A 15,626-nucleotide genomic window follows, 5' to 3' on the forward strand; every position below is an offset into this window, starting at 1 on the left:
CTATAAGGAACATTCTGAAAATGCAGCAGACGTATGGTAACCTTTCAGCTCACCAGAATAAGCAACATTTGTATTGTGCAGAATACACATCATTTTATTTTACAGAGCTGTAAAAGTATTTAAAGATACAAGGATAATAATTGATGGTGAGATCCAGCAGGCTGACATTATAGCCACAGCACAACCTGAATCAATTCAAGCCCGTGCTGACTGCATATTGCCCCAGCAGCTGCAAGTGGAAAGCCATCACATGGAACCACCTATGGCCTGCTTGCAGCAGTCAGCTGTGCTTCCACCCCTAGGACATGCCCACTGCCAGAGGGGCACTTTCACTTGTAGGGAATCACTTTATTCCCACTCACAGCAACGGGAATCAGCAGCTTCCTGTACTCCAGAGGGAGGTGACGCTCCACCAGTACATGCAATGGCATCTTGTCTGTCACCAGCCCTTGCCTTTGTTCAGAAAAAAAGAGCAGAAAAGAAACAGAATAGTTAGTGGAAAGAGTTTCCAATAAACTTAATATCAAAGTTTCTGAAGTTTTCTTGCAGTGGCATTTTAGCATTTAACTCCTGAAACACACAGGCTGTGACTGTTTGCAATAGGAAAGTCATCTCCCTTTATTTGCACACAACTTCCCCATGTGTTCAGTCCCATCTATGGTGCAGCCCCCCACAGAGATACATGTTTTCCACAGTGAAAGTCAGCACACTGAGCCATGCCAAAGCAGTGCATTCCTTTTTAAATTCACAGTCCATGTGACATGGGATAAGTTTTCCCATTTAAGGACATGCACAGAATGATGCAATGGAAGCAAACATCCCATTGTCCAGTAGACTTTTTTTTTTTACATGCCATTCACAACTCAGAGGTGGTTGGCATTTTAGAGCTGTGTAGACAGTGTTGTTTTCTAGTAACACCATTTAGCTGACTGGCCTGAAAAAAAATATCATTATCTCCCAGTCTCACAGAGAGAAACAACAGCCTTTATGCATGCTTTCTTTGCAGGAAGAGCAGAAATGCTGTTCTTATTTGTCGACTGGTAACAACTCCTAATCTCTTTAGGAGGCAGTGGAAAAGCATAAAGACATTGGGAAAAAGGTAGAACAAGCATACAGAATCCTCAAACCTGGCCAACTAAGTCATCGTGTTTCTTGATCTACTTTATTAATATCAATACAGCTGTCAGCTGGGAAAATGAATTCTCTAGACAGCAAGAGATTAATTCTTTCTAAGCAGCAGCACCAGCTCCTGGTACTCAAGCCCACACAAAACCATTTACTTTAATCCCTCAAATAACTTGAACATAGCATCTGAAGGAAACTCTTCCAGGGGAAACTAGAATAACAACTTCCTTGACTTCAAATAAGGAGTGGGAAATGCTTCAGGCTTCCAACCCAAGAACAAAACCCTTGTATTTTGGTCGCAGGACAATGTAAATCCAGTCATAAGATGGGGGAGCTGAGGGAGCCCAAAGGGAAGAGCTGCACTGAAGAGGCTCTGAAAACATCCCATGCAGGATGCAGGCCCTCTGTGAGGTCTTGCAGCAGCAAGAAGAGGAACGCTGCTATCAGGAGAAGCCAGGCCAGAGAATCTTATTCCTGCTTTGGCAAGGAACAGCCAGTTTGAACTCTATCAGATTTGTTTGGGATTTTGTTTGGAGGACAGTAATGCGAGTGCTTGCAGTCCCCATTTCAGTCGCAAGTGCTCTCAGGGATGCAAACAGCCTAGCCTTGCTTACTGTAACTCACCTGCATTTTCTATGCACACCTTTCATGTCCCAGCCCTTTCTGCTTCAGCCTTGCACACATTCCCCTCCTCTTGCTACCTGTTTCTCAGACTCCTCCTTCATTCCCAACCCTCAACACTTCTTCCTGCCCTCTACCACACTGGCCCTAGAGTATAGAAATTCACGTCCACAAATGTCTATTTTTTGGGACAAAAAGCCAAGCTGCATCACACAGAACAAGTCACAAGTTACCACGCTCACAGTGGCAACACTGCCAGTGTGCATACCCAGGCCGTGACAGTCTTACCAGGCTATCAGTGCAACACAGACCACCACAACAGGTTAATAACACCTGTCCTTTACCTTCTCAAGAGGAGTTCCACGTCAGCCATCTCCACTGTTCTCCTCCCTGCATGCTGGCTGTAAGCTTCCAGATCACTGCTGATCTGCTTGAAGTATCTCTCAGAGCTGTAAAAGAATTAAAGAAAGAAATAAAAAAAATAAAATAATCAGGCTGTGGGGTGTACTAACACCAAATGCTTGCCCACTTCTGTTGGGTAAGTTGTACTGCAGCTGCTCTCTGTGCAGGTCACAGCCTGCCAGAGAAATATGTGGGAGAAGAAACACGACAGTCCTGGGAATGAAGCACTGCATCTCAGCCTCGGCCTTCTGGACCATCACCCAGTAATTCTGGATGTGTCAAGATAGCTGTGAAACAGCTGCACATTTGACAAGCAGAACCCTTCCCAGAACTCCCACACAGGCAAGAACAGGAGTTAACTGATAGTCTCATCTTTAACATGGATTTATTAGGCTCTTACGGGGTATGGTGTTGGAACAATCCCCAGATTTTACTCAGGAAGCTAATTTCTAGATTCCAGTAGCTGAGAAACCCTGGAGCTGTAATAGTGCACGGCAGGAACAGCTTCACCTTGCTCAGCCTGATCCTCCAGAGCCATCCTGCTCAGAGTGCCAGTGATATCAGTGTGCTGTTAGCTGAAGCACTGCACGGTGCACTTGGTCCCAGCTGAGACAAATGTCAGAAGTTGCTGCAAGGCAGCATCATTCACTGATAGCCACGCAGCAGCCAAAAGCACCTAGCACATTTCTGTTCTCATTTTCATCACACCTCCTGCAGATTTCCCACCAGCTGAGTAGAGAAGGGCTGAGGGAGAGCCGTCAACTTGTCAGCAGGTCTCTGGAAGAATCTGCAGTTACAGAAGGAAAAAAAAAAAAAAAGGAGGGAAAAGAAGAGGAGGAGGAGAGCAGTTTGCTGCTGCTTACCATTTTTCAACAATTTTATAGGCGTCTCTGGTCACTGGCATTCTCACGTAATGGCTAAATATCTGCTTTATCAGCCTGCTTGCTATTTCAGGCTCACGTGTTTTCCTCTGTGCTGCTCCTGAGCTCTTTGGAACTGGCTTTGGAGCTCGCAGTGGCTGCGGGGGCAACCTTAGAGAGAAATTGAAGATTCACACATCATCAAGTGAACATACAGGCAGTAGGAAGAGAACCAAGTTCAGGCAAGGCTTATGCTGAATTTGAAGATGTTAAGAACTACCACTTCTTCCTCCCTCAACTGCCGAAATCTCTCATGCCCACGAAGTACAGATTTTGCAAACCATCCATGTGGCATTCCAGCCTTGGGAGAATTCAGGCTCAAGTTTTCTGAGATAAGGGTGCCAACACAGCAAAAGCCAGCAAGCTATAGTTCACTCTAATATATAAATGCATCTGTGCTATAGCTCTCTGTAGTTTTCACTTCCCAGAAGTGGACAAAGTTTGAGGTATCCCTAGGCCATCTCCATATCTGGAGACAGGAGAGTCTGGTCTGTAAGATACAATCCACCATTCCTGGCAGCTGTTAACACTTACCAGGGGTTTCTCCTTTGACACAGTCACCTTCCATGAAAAACATGCTCAGAAAAACTTTACATTATTAGAAATGTTTTGTTTAGCCTTTTGCATTCTTCCTCCCTCAGGCTTTTTTTTTTTTTTGAAGTCCTAAATGAAACTACTATTGTTTTCCTATCTCAAATGAAGATCTGCAACACAGAAAGGGGAAGCAAAGTCCCCAGATTCACTCACTAGACAAGTAAGAAACAACAGAGAAGACTTGTATCTCAGACCAACACATACAAAACCCAAACAACACACGTTAGATAGCTAACAAGCAGCACCCTGAGCTCTCTGCTCTTGCCACTTGTGTTTCCCAGGCACACTTCCATCAGATCACTGCTGAAGGCTGTTCACACTTACTCAGGAGCAGCAGATTTTACAGGCCGTGGAGGCGACAGCAATGACAGCACAGGATGCAGTCTGTGGTCTGCAGCACGGACAAACATGGGTGTCTTCATGGAAACTTCTAAGGAAAAAAGAACACAAAAGGATACCAGCTACCTCAGGAACTGAAATCTGTTTCCAAATCCCTGAAGCAAGCACCACTGTAGCAGCAGCCAGAAGTCTAGCCAGCTTTGCACAAATCTGGTCTGGTGCCACACTGCCTGCACTCAGGCTATGGCTGTGTGGAACCAGCCTGGCCACTGACTGCTGCAGTTCTATCTGCCCCATCTCCTGCCTCACACACTGGTGGTTTCCTCACTGCCAGCTCCCACCCAGTAGGCTGTCTGGGACCTGCAGGCTGGGCAGGGCCTCAAATGGACACTGGGGCTGATGGTTCCATCGATTTAAACTGCCAAAAAAGTTGCAGCCTTCTTCCAGAGAACTTCAAAGCACGAAAACTACTTCACTGTCATCCTGTTAAATCAAGTATCAAATTCTCCTGAGCAGAGGGACGTGTAGAGCAAGAAAGTCACAAGACGAAGGTGAGTCTATGAGCATCTCCCACATGTGCAGTTTCAGAAATTCCCCCCAGCTAAGGCTCAGGATGCAGACAGTACCTTGTCTTTTCTTTGCCTGTGCACCATCTGTAGCAGTTTCATCCAATCTAATCTGCACCCTCTAACTTCAGTCTTCAATCCCTTTGGTTTGTAACAATGAGCAGGAAAGAAAACCTTAACTAAACTGAAATACTGAGCAGCTTCCTGTCTAGGACTGGTGAGAGAAGACCTCTTGCCTGCCAGTTTCCCTCGCAAGCTGAGCAGCGCCCAAGAATCCAGCATATCTGACAACATAACTGAAGTTTGTACTTCACCACCCTCCCCAGGAGGCTGAGGGCAGCAGACAAGTCCATCTACCAGAGGTCTCAAGGTACCAGTGGGAGTTAAACTCTGCAACTCAAAAGTCAGGAGGCCCTCACAGAAAGCAGGGCTGGGTGAGTCACTATGGTTCCTCACGTTAGTTTCCTCTGAAGAAATCCTGACACGTGCTGGAGGAGCAGGAAGTGTGATGCAGAGGAAGAAACTACTTGTGCTAAGGTTTCTGAGGTAAAATTTACAACTATAGTGCACAGTTCCTCATTTTTAATTCCTGCTTTTCTTCCTCTCTTTGTCCAACAAGATCTGGAAGACACTACTTCCACTGTTCCACCCTATCAGCACCGCACAGATCTCTCCAACAAGATGTTGAAGGTTACAGATAAGCATTCACACACTCCTTTCACACACTATTGCAGACACCCTACAAACACTTCACAGCTTTTCTCACGGCAAAAGCATATCAGATCAATTGCCACCTTCTTATCACAGCTGAATTTCCTCACAAAGCCTCGAACTCTGGCAACAGGATTCTTTTAGGATGCCCTTAGTTCAGTTTTTCAGTTCAGGATACATTCATTACACACTGAATGATTTTCAGACCAATGCCAAGAGAGCACTGAGATTCACTACAGGCAATTCTCAGATGTGGCCTTGACTGAACTACATTCTTCCAAACGCTGTGAAAACCTCTTGGAGCAATGGAACAGACTGATGCAGTAGACTGGCCCTAGGAATATCAGCCAATAGCTTAACCTAGACTATCTTATGGACTAAGCAGCTGATCACATTATTAGTTCTGCTGTTTTTCAACCTGTTGACAGATACCAGGGGATTCTCCAACTGCCTTCTGCTACTTCTACAGATTTCTCCTTACCTTCACTCTCATGGTCTTCTATTTCACTTTCGTTATCAGTAGACTCTTCTTCAGCAGCATCCAGCTCTCCTGTGATGGTCCTACGTTCTATTTCACCTGTTTGCTCAACAGCTTCTTTTAATGGCTTTGCCCCAGATTTTTCAAGGGAGTACGAAGCAGGAGAACGCCTGCCAAGACTTCCAGCTCCAACACTTCCAGCCATCTCCAGCTCTAGATTGCCAAAACAGGAAGAATACATTACTGCAGCAATCATCACAACCAAAGCTGCAGAAAATTAAACTCAGCCTGCCATTCCTGAAAAAGTTGCCATCTGTTATATTCCTGCTTTCAAGGATTAGAACATCAATCCATTAAGCTGGGTAGTGAAAGCACCGATGAATCCTCATCTTTTTCCCTTTGCTGCACCTACATGTGCCAAAGTCAGGTGAAAATGGCACTTTAACTCAGAGCAAAGTTGTTATCCGAGTTCCTTTTAGATCATCTTCTTTTAATGAAAAGAACTACATAGCTTCTGTGCTATAAGGAAAGGTGGATTTCCCCTCAAAATAAGCATTACCAAAGACTTTGGACGGTATGTTAAAGACAGAAGACCCTTGTGATTTAAGAAAACTAACTTAGATCTAGATTCACCAAAGCATTTAGAGAGTATCAAAGTTGAGTCAGGCAAAGATTGTAATTTACTAACGGGAGTTTTTGTCAATTAAAGAAGCTTCCAGTAATTATTTATTTCCAGCCACTATTGCCAAGTAGATTTTGGTTTCTACCTGAGCTGTACTGCAGTCTTCCAGCTGAAATGTCAAGATCAGCTGGCCATATTTTCCCCCCAGCATTTAACCCAGACTGCAGAACACTGAGAGAATTAACAAGCATCTCTCCAAGCACTGATGCCATAGTGCAGCTTGAGAGGTCCTAGTGCTACTGATCTCACCAGCTTTGGGCGAGTCCTGGTGCTCAGTGCCTTCTGCTACTCCTCCTCCTTCCAAAGGGGTCATTTTCATTTTGATTCCAGCATCCTGGGCTGCTGTTAGCTGTGACTCTGATTTTCTTGACAGTTTCTTCTCTGAATGTTCAGAATATTCAGTATCTGCATGGTGCTCTGTAGCTAAAGCAGGAAACTTTATCATCAGTTTCACCAACCAAAAATACAGTCAACTACCAGCATCTGGTTTAACAATTGCTAAAATTCACTTGATAAGTAAACACATCAACAGCCATAAACTGCAAATGCAGTTCCCTTCCAGAAATTTACAATGAAAAACATTTCCTCAGTCTGCCACCTATTCAGGGCACACGTCAGATCCCCACAGAGGAAATGTACTTCTCAGTAAGCAAAGACAAAGAGAGTAGAACTCTTAGAGCTAGTTTCACTTTTGGAGATGGCCTGAAAGGCCAATTCTTTTTTCCTTTAAATCTAGAAATATGTAGAGTTTATTCCCAGTCCCTCCTCCCCATTTCCAGCTCATGGGTATAGATGGCAAAGCACATGCCCAGGTATCCTGAAACTGAACCAGGGATCATCAAAGCTGCCTAAGGCAGCCAGCGATTCTCACAGTGGCCTTTCAGTACTTAAGAGAAGGTTATAAAAGGAAAGAGACTGACTTCTACATGGTAGTATTAGGACAAGAGGAAATGGTTTCAAACTAGAAGAGGAAAGATTTAGACTAGATGTTAGAAGGAAATCCTTTACTCAGAGGGCAATTACCATCCCCCTTCATTCTGCTCAAGGGTTTTCCTTTTAAAATTCTGAGTCTCAGAGAGCAGCTGCCTTTCCCCAGCTGAGGAGTCCTTACATTCAGTCATTCACTGCACAGAAACTGCTCCATGCATTTGATGATCATTAATGGTAATCACTTTTCTCTGCACTCTGTTAAACCTGTTTTGAAATGCAGAGCTCAGAGCCACACAGCAGTAAAGGTGAACACGACAATCATTTACTTGGCAGCACAGCAGTGTTCACCACTTTATCTTCTTCTCTCACAGTTTTTTACAGGTAATTTGCTTTGCTGACCATTCTCCAAGCTCTGAGTTCACAGCACTGCAATAATCCTGAGGTGACTTTCATCATCCTCCAGTGTCACATCCAGTCAATGCCCACATTTCAGTGGTGCACCCAAGCAAAGCAATAACAGGACCAAAACCAAATCAATCAGGAAAGATTACAGAATGTTAATCTCAAGCAATTATAAATTTGGGGATGGAGAATAGCTGCTACCCAAGCAAACTAACTGAAAAGAACTGCTTAAAACAAAATGCTGCATTACCATGGTTAAAAGATAACTAATTTTGCTGATACTCCTAAGCTAGAGTTTAGAAAATGGAATTCCACAGAACATAGGAATTTGTGTCCACACTCACCCAAGGTTTAGGCAATGAATGGGTGCTGCCTGCCAACCTCAGCACACACACAGTGTTTACTGACTTTTTCTATGGCAAAAGGATTCGGAGAAAGCAGAGCATGTAAAAACACAGTGTATGAAATCCTCTTCCAGGAACAGGGAGGTTGGTATTAAGCCCCAAACTACTAGTGACAATCATTATTACTTCAGACAGGGCAGCCTTGAAGCCCCCGAGGAGAGAAAGAGGCTGACAGGTATTGAAGAAAACTAAAGGCTAAACTGGCTTCAATAAATATAGCAAGTGTCAACATGTGGACTAGCAAGAAGTGATTAGTTGGACAGATTCTTTGCCAAGAAGGAGCTATTCATCTTTCCTCCAGGAAGATGAGCAGTACTATGGACCTACAGAATAGAAAAGTTTATTCCATTTGCAGTTGCTGTGAACAAAGCAAATAGGGACAAGGGAGCAGATGAGTCACAGCACGCTTTTAGAAAGGAAATGCTCACAGTGCTTCTGATACGACTCAAGTTATCTCCAAAAACTTAATAATGCATTGCATTAATAAAACCTTGGCTTGGCTTTGCTCTGCAAGCCACCTGCAAGCACAGGCAGCAGCCAATATAGTTGCTTTAAACCTAAGAGAGGTAGCAGTCACAATCTAGTAACAAAGAGGGAATTCTTACCCCTTTCTGAGCATCAGGGCCCATCAAACACTCCAAAGGAGATGATCTCTAAGTAGAGATGCTCCCCTTGTGGCTCCCAGCTCTTACAGGAGGTTAGGGAGGGGTGGAGCCAGGGCCCAGCCCTTCAGGTGAATTGCTTCCACGGATCTCCAGCAAGATACCTCTGCTTCCACAGCCAACCCTCAAATGAGGTCTGGGAAGGGGTGGATCCTGGATCCTTCCAATCACTCAGGTACACTGCCTGCACCTGAGCTCCCCTGGGTTGGCCCTGCCTTCCCACCAGGTGCTCCATCACTGCTTCAAACCACAACTTACCATTTCCACTACCCCTACCAACCCAGTCCCTGTGATTTCATATAATACCTGCAACCCCCAATTCCCAACCCACTGTACTCACTGCCAGCCATTTCTTCTGGCTCAGAGAACTGTTCCATTGGGTCATTCTGCTGGGAGTGATCTTGCTCCTCTTCTCCCTGCTTTGCAGGTGTTTTCTGAGTTATCCCATCAACATATTCATGATCAGTTATTAAGTCCTTTTCAGAAAATCTCCTGGTCCTTCTCTCATCTGTGCTCACAGCAGATACCAGGCCCTCCAACCTTTCTTCCACGTGAGCAGGATGTGAAGAATTGCTTCTTTGTGCTGAAGTTTTTGAATCTGATAGCTGTGGTTCAACAGCAAGAAGGTTCTGTTCACCAAACTGAGGCTCAACAAAGAGCTCTGTATTATTCAGCACCACTTCTGCATCAGTTCCTACTGCAGTTGTTCCAGTCATAGATGATGTTTGCAAATCCACAAGATAGTCTTGTGCTGTTTAAAAAGTTTTAAAACAAGTTTTACATGGGAAAAAAAAGAGCCCATTGAAAGTTATAGGAATACATGTTTATTACCAGGACCTAGATAATACAAAATCTAAGTCATACAACCAAATTGAATTCATCCACAGCAAATCAAACTGTGAAACTCTGTCACCACTCTTCAGTGGCCCAAGCCAAACCACCTCCCCAGTACCTGCAGTTATGAACATAATCCCATACAACATACAGTTTGTGTGGTGTGTAGGCAGAGGACACTGAAAATGCCCAGAATCAAGGCAACTACAGGTGCAGAGCCTTGTTCCAAATCTGGCCTCCCAGATTACACCAGATTTCTGTGAACAAGTTAGTAGCCTTTAAATCCTAAAGTACAGTCCATGTTCCAGCAACTGCTTCTAAAAGTCACCTTATACAGGCCCCTCTGTCCCAAAACACAAGTATCAACACAAAAGAAACCTTTCATTTGCAGCATGTTCTGTTCCACTCCCCCTTCAAAAGCAGCGATGTCAATAGCTTTGCGATTCTGCGGCCTCCGCTGTAAGCCTCTTTTTTCAACAGTGTCTGGTGCCATCACAGAGCCAACTGACATGCGAAGAGATCTGTATAAAGAGAAAGGCAGAAAGCCTTTTCCAAACCCACACACTCCCCACTTGCTCTCAGGTTACAGCCAGGAGGCCCTTAAGATAATACTTCACAAAACTCTCAGCTAAGAACAACAAAGCTCCAAAGATTACATGCCAGTCTACTTGAACAAAATGAAATCAGACCCTTTGCTTATCTGACATCAGAATACGTACCACAGGAAACAGATGGTTTTACAGCCTCCTACATAGAGAGGGCTGCAACTGCCAGCATAACTGGCGAAAGGTTCAGAAATCTTTAAAAAATAGAGTAGAATTTACTCTGAGAGTAAAGGTGTCCTCTAGATCATGGTGAGGAGTTAGAAGGATGGTGATCAAGTGCTGTCAGTACTGACAACAAACTACAGCTGCCAACAAAATAAACTTTTTGAGGTAAGAGCAAAGACAGCAATAAAACAAATATGGGGGGGAAAATATGTTATCTGAATGTACATATTTTGTATCTTAATGAGACTGGCCAGCTCAGCTATGTCTTGTTCTTCTTCCTAGGCAGCCTAATCAAAAATGGGATTCAGGATAAAGGAGGATTTAAAAGATAGGAAGAGTGGTACTCAGCCTTCTGAATCACTTTGCATGAGACAACGAGCAAGGACTGCAGTGAGAAACAAGAACAATTGCTAACTACAGCAAAGTACAGGTGTGACAGAAGAAAAAGTCTCAACTTGCCAAAAAGCCTTTTAAATCCAGAAAATGAAGTCTGCATTGCTGCAACTGATGCGATGAGTCAACAGGTTAGAGATAACAGTAGAGATAGTGAGTTAACAGGTAGAGATAATACTCTAAGGTATATTATGCATTGATTTACTATGGAGAAGAAAGGGAAAAAAGGAATGGCCCAAGGAAGCAAAAGGAGGAGACACGACACCTGCACAAAAAGGCAGAAGCAATGACAGCAATACATGCCAGACTTGCTGGGTCATGCAGTACAGGGGCCACAATCGTGGAAAAATACAAAGCATGTGGTATGACACTTCCACTCCAGTAATGAAACATGAGGGATGATTGTTATGATTAACACAGTTCTTTGTCATATCTGTAACATTGCTCACAGTTACAGAGGTTATGAATCAAGGCAAGGGATTTTTTCTTTTAAACTCACCGAACCAAAGTGCTGTCCAATGATGAATGAGCTTAAAAAAAAAAAAAGAAGTTGGTTACTCATTAGTTAAAGAGCACTGATCTTGCCCACATTAGTAAATACTAGAGCATGTCCTCTCTACTTTTACAGCATTGCCTATGTCTTATAAACATGAACACATGCTGGACAAAAGAAAAATGAGTCAATTTTCTGATCACAGGTGAGTCAGTGTGGGATTCAGCTCCAGATTAAGACAGCCAAGCACAAGCATCCATGTTCCCATTACGGTCAAACACCATTCACCAGCTATACACACCTTCTGTGGGCTGGGCTGAATCACCCTCTAGGCTCCAGTGAGCAGATCTCATTTAAACTTTAAGAGCAGTTCAGCCACCTAGCGTACATGCAGGCACACGGATTCAGAGATCTGTAAGTGGGAGCTGAATCCCACCTTAAAATTCTATTCCACTTGGTACTGCCAACAGAATACATAAACTAAGGTGAGGTATTTTAACCTTCTGTCTCTGCTCAACTAAAAGAAAAGTGTATTCAGAAGCTTTATGTTAAGGGAAAAAAATATTCTAATGTAAAATATTATTTCCTTTATAAAATTTCCCCAGCCAAGGGCTGCATAACTTACAGGACATAACTACAACAAAATCTCTCTATATATTTTTTCCTATTTTCAGGTTTCTGGAATTTGGAGGAGACAAGGACTGCTTCCTTTTGCTGATGTTTCAAAATGCAAAAGAGCACCAAGCTGAAAAAAGTCAAGAAGCCACATTCAATAAGGACAGAGCCTGTGACTTGGATTTAATAAAAAACAAAAAAGGTTGCTTCACATCCCCTTCTTTGCTGTCCTCCTTGTACAACATGCTGCAGTCTTGCTTCCCAGCTGAGAAGTTATTAGGTGCTAAATTGCAGCAGGTCACAGAAATGTAAAAGTAAATGCAGATCCTCACCCTGCTTCCGAGGAAGCCGCTTGTCTGCTGCTCTCTCAAATTCAGACACGCTGAGTTTCTTTCTCTTCCTGGTCACGGGGAATGCAGTGACAGATGGATCCTCAGCAGCAAGGTCTGGCAATTGCAGTTCCACCCTATCAAAAAAAAAAAAATCAGGCCTTTAGTACAGGACATTATTATTCAGTTATATGCCCCGTAACGTTGCTCAAAATTAAATGGAAATTATTTGTCCTTTCTGTAGCAGAAATAATGAACTAATTAATCAAGGATTAGCTCAGCAAATATGGGAAACTCTGTTGTTCTTGCATACTAAAACAAATTTTGCTAGGTAAGAGAAACAAAACTTAAGTGCATATTCAGAAGGACAGGGATGAGAAACTTCAGGCTACGGTAGAAGTCTGGGCTCCCAAAACATTCCAAAGCTCTCTTCACCTAATGGCACACAGAAAGGCTAGGAGGAAGAAGGAAAAAAAGTCTGCACTTGTTTAACTTCAGCAACTAGCTGAATGTAAGTCTGCAGATATCTAACCACCTGATCTTTTAACACAGACTGATGAGACATACATTTCAAGATGTGCAGGAACTCCAATAGGCAAAATCAAGAAGGTCCTGAGATTACACTGCTCATCTGGTTTGATTTTTAGAAAGGAATGAAGTTACAGCACTCACAGCAACCCAGACTTCCTCTATCAAAGAGCAGACAGAAGTTTGCTTAGTATTTTACAGGACCCGTTTTGTTTACTGGCAATGCAAAAGTTTAGCTATAAAAATCACACTATTTATAACAGGTTACTTTATTTTGCAGTAAACAAAAATGCAGATGATTGCCTAAAGTGGTCAGAGCAAATGACTACCTGCCACCACTAGCAGCTTTGCTTGATTTCACAGTGGAAGGCTCAGGCCCGTTAACATAGCAGAATGGAAGCTGAACATGAACAAAAGCACGTGAACTCTGTGCAAATCCCACCTGCAAACCACCCTACAGGAGAGCAAGTAACCCACAGCAGCCCAGTACAGGGACAAGAAGCAGCAGTAACACTGTAGAAACAACAGCAGCAACCTGTTTTCTGAACATAAGAGAGAGCAGTCAGTCATTCCCACACTTTACGCCCCAGTATCTTCAGCACACAGCCTGGAGACTTGCAAAGATCCAAGAGCTTTTATTGTAGCATCTATGATAGACAGTTTAGCAGAGACTTCCATCAGAAGACTTTTTGTATCCAGCAAGTACTTCCACTGTAAAAGGCTATTAAAAGTCTGCATTTAAAAAAGAGGACTAGTACAAACACGAGGTATCTACTGTTCACTCCCAGTGTACTTTTGGTACTTTTAAAGCTGAAAAGATTACTTCTGAAAATCACAAAACACAAACCTGACTGCTGAAACAGAAGGAATCCTGCTCCTCAATTCCAGCAGAAAAGAAACTGCAGCTACATTTGGTAGTGTAAAAAAACAAACAAACAAACACCAAAGTGCTCACGTGCTAGAAGTCCTCTGAGATGGAGGCTCTGGTTGAGCATCTTCTCCTTCTTCCAACTTAACTGTCTGAAGTGCTAGAGGTGACACTTGTGGTTCTGTCAACAAAACCAAACATTCTGGTTTCCACATCTCAAACTGGCAACAGTGTCAAAACGCAGCCTGGGACTTTTCAGTCTAGAGAAGAGAATGCTGAGAAGGAGTCTCAGAGCTACAAGTATCTAAAATGCAGGTGTCAAATCTGTGGGGGCTGACTTTCTCAGCAAGAGGAGAACAAGGGGCAGTGGGCAGAATCTGGAACATAGGAAGTTGTAAACCAACACAAGGAAGAACTTTCTTACTGTGAGGGCAACAGAGTGCTGGAAGAGGCTGCCAAGAGAAGTGGAGAAGTCTACTTCTCTATTCAAGACCCGTCTGAATGTTTTCCTGAGAGACTCTAGAGGTCCCCTCCAACCCCTACAATATTGTGATTCCATGAAAGAATCAAAAACACACTACGGTCTTAAAATTACACTTATGAACAGGTTAAAACAAAGACCAATTGCAAAGCATTTGGATTCCCCTCCTAGGAGAGCTGGCACATAGGCTGACAAACCAACGCTGACAAATGGCAGCATCAGCGTTCCACCATCTACAGAGCTTTGGTTTGCCACTGTGAGCAGCAAGCACCTCTGCACCTTACACACCATCTCAGGGCAGCAGGCAGCACCAGGGCTGCCAGGGGAAAGAAAACAACAAAGATAACCTTCCACAGTTTTCACCAATGGAAGACCTGGTGTTTGAAGCTGCATGGCATAACAGAATCACAGAATGGTTCGGGTTGGAAGGGACCTCAAGGATCGTGAAGCTCTAACCCCTCCACCACAGGCAGGGCCACCAACCTCCACATTTCATAGCAGCCCAGGCTGCCCAGGGCCCCATCCAACCTGGCCTTGAACACCTCCAGGGATGGACGGGGCATCCACAGCCTCTCTGGGCAGCTGTTCCAGCACCTCACCACTCTCATAGTACACAACTTCCCCCTGACATCCAACCTCAATCACCCCTCCCTCAATTTCAAACCATTTCCCCTTGTCCTGCAGTTATCAACCCTTTCAAAGAGTTGATTCCCCATTGATAATCTTGCACAGCTGTCATTTGCTGCACTTCTACTTGATGCTTTGCTAAGAACAGGGATCTGCTCACGGTTCTGGATGATCCTCCTCAGCATGAGGCGCGGCGTAGCGTTGTCCAGCTCAGACAAGGCATTGGGCCTATACCTCAGCGGGGTGCTGCTGCCAGCCTTGTTCTCCTTCCCTGAACCAGATCCGCTCTGAGAACAGACACCAAAGACAAGCAGCTCAACGACCCGCGGGAGGGATGCACTTTAGCATTAAAATCACCCGTATCTACCTTGAAATGAAAGCCAAACGTGACTTATAGCACACCTACCCCAGATTCCTATGAGGAAACACTGCAATTTTACTTAGCAAAGCTTTCAGCTGAAAACAATCCCGCCCTCGAAGCTCGGCTCCAAATAACTCCTCACAGACAGCAACCCCTAGCTCACCTCCCTCTGCCCCGCAACAACCGCCCAGAAAGAGATGAATAAAGAGCTCTCCCGTACCGCAGCAGACACAACGGGCTCCCGCTCCTTTACCCGAGCTCGGTGCCTCGGAGACGCCCTGACGGCGACCCTTGGGGTGCGGGCCGCCCCACGATCGGCTCGGAGCCCGGCCCTGCCGGCCATGGCGGAGCCCTCAGATAACCGTCGCGTCGAAAGCCGCGCGCTCACGGCGCGGTCTCGCGAGATCTCGCGACGCCCGACGGGAGGCGCCGCGCCGCGGGGCACGCCGGGAACGGTAGTTTTGAAGCGCAGCGCAGTGTGGGGCGCGTAG

The 15,626-nt window shown here is 44.6% G+C and overlaps 1 protein-coding gene across 2 annotated transcripts; it reads right to left on the bottom strand.

Annotated features, from left to right (window-relative positions):
- Positions 1–125: 125 nt before the first annotated feature.
- On the bottom strand, positions 126–15,571 carry CENPT (centromere protein T). Of its 2 annotated transcripts, none has more exons than XM_048958246.1 (13): positions 15,356–15,571; positions 14,935–15,061; positions 13,754–13,847; positions 12,274–12,407; positions 11,333–11,363; positions 10,049–10,191; positions 9,177–9,587; positions 6,688–6,861; positions 5,760–5,969; positions 3,987–4,092; positions 3,012–3,179; positions 2,091–2,195; positions 126–453 (listed from the first exon to the last, which is right to left on the bottom strand). In XM_048958246.1, the coding sequence occupies exons 1-13, from the start codon at positions 15,476–15,478 to the stop codon at positions 330–332; spliced, it is 1,950 nt and encodes a 649-aa protein (XP_048814203.1). In that variant the 5' UTR covers positions 15,479–15,571; the 3' UTR covers positions 126–329. The 2 variants fall into 2 exon arrangements, with proteins under 2 accessions (XP_048814203.1, XP_048814204.1); XM_048958247.1 differs by lacking the exon at positions 15,356–15,571 and adding an exon at positions 13,241–13,340 and having other exon boundaries at positions 14,935–15,049.
- Between the last annotated feature and the right edge of the window lie 55 nt (positions 15,572–15,626).

The sequence above is a fragment of the Lagopus muta genome, chromosome 12, assembly GCF_023343835.1.
Source record: "Lagopus muta isolate bLagMut1 chromosome 12, bLagMut1 primary, whole genome shotgun sequence".
In the NCBI taxonomy this organism is placed as follows: Eukaryota; Metazoa; Chordata; class Aves; order Galliformes; family Phasianidae; genus Lagopus; species Lagopus muta.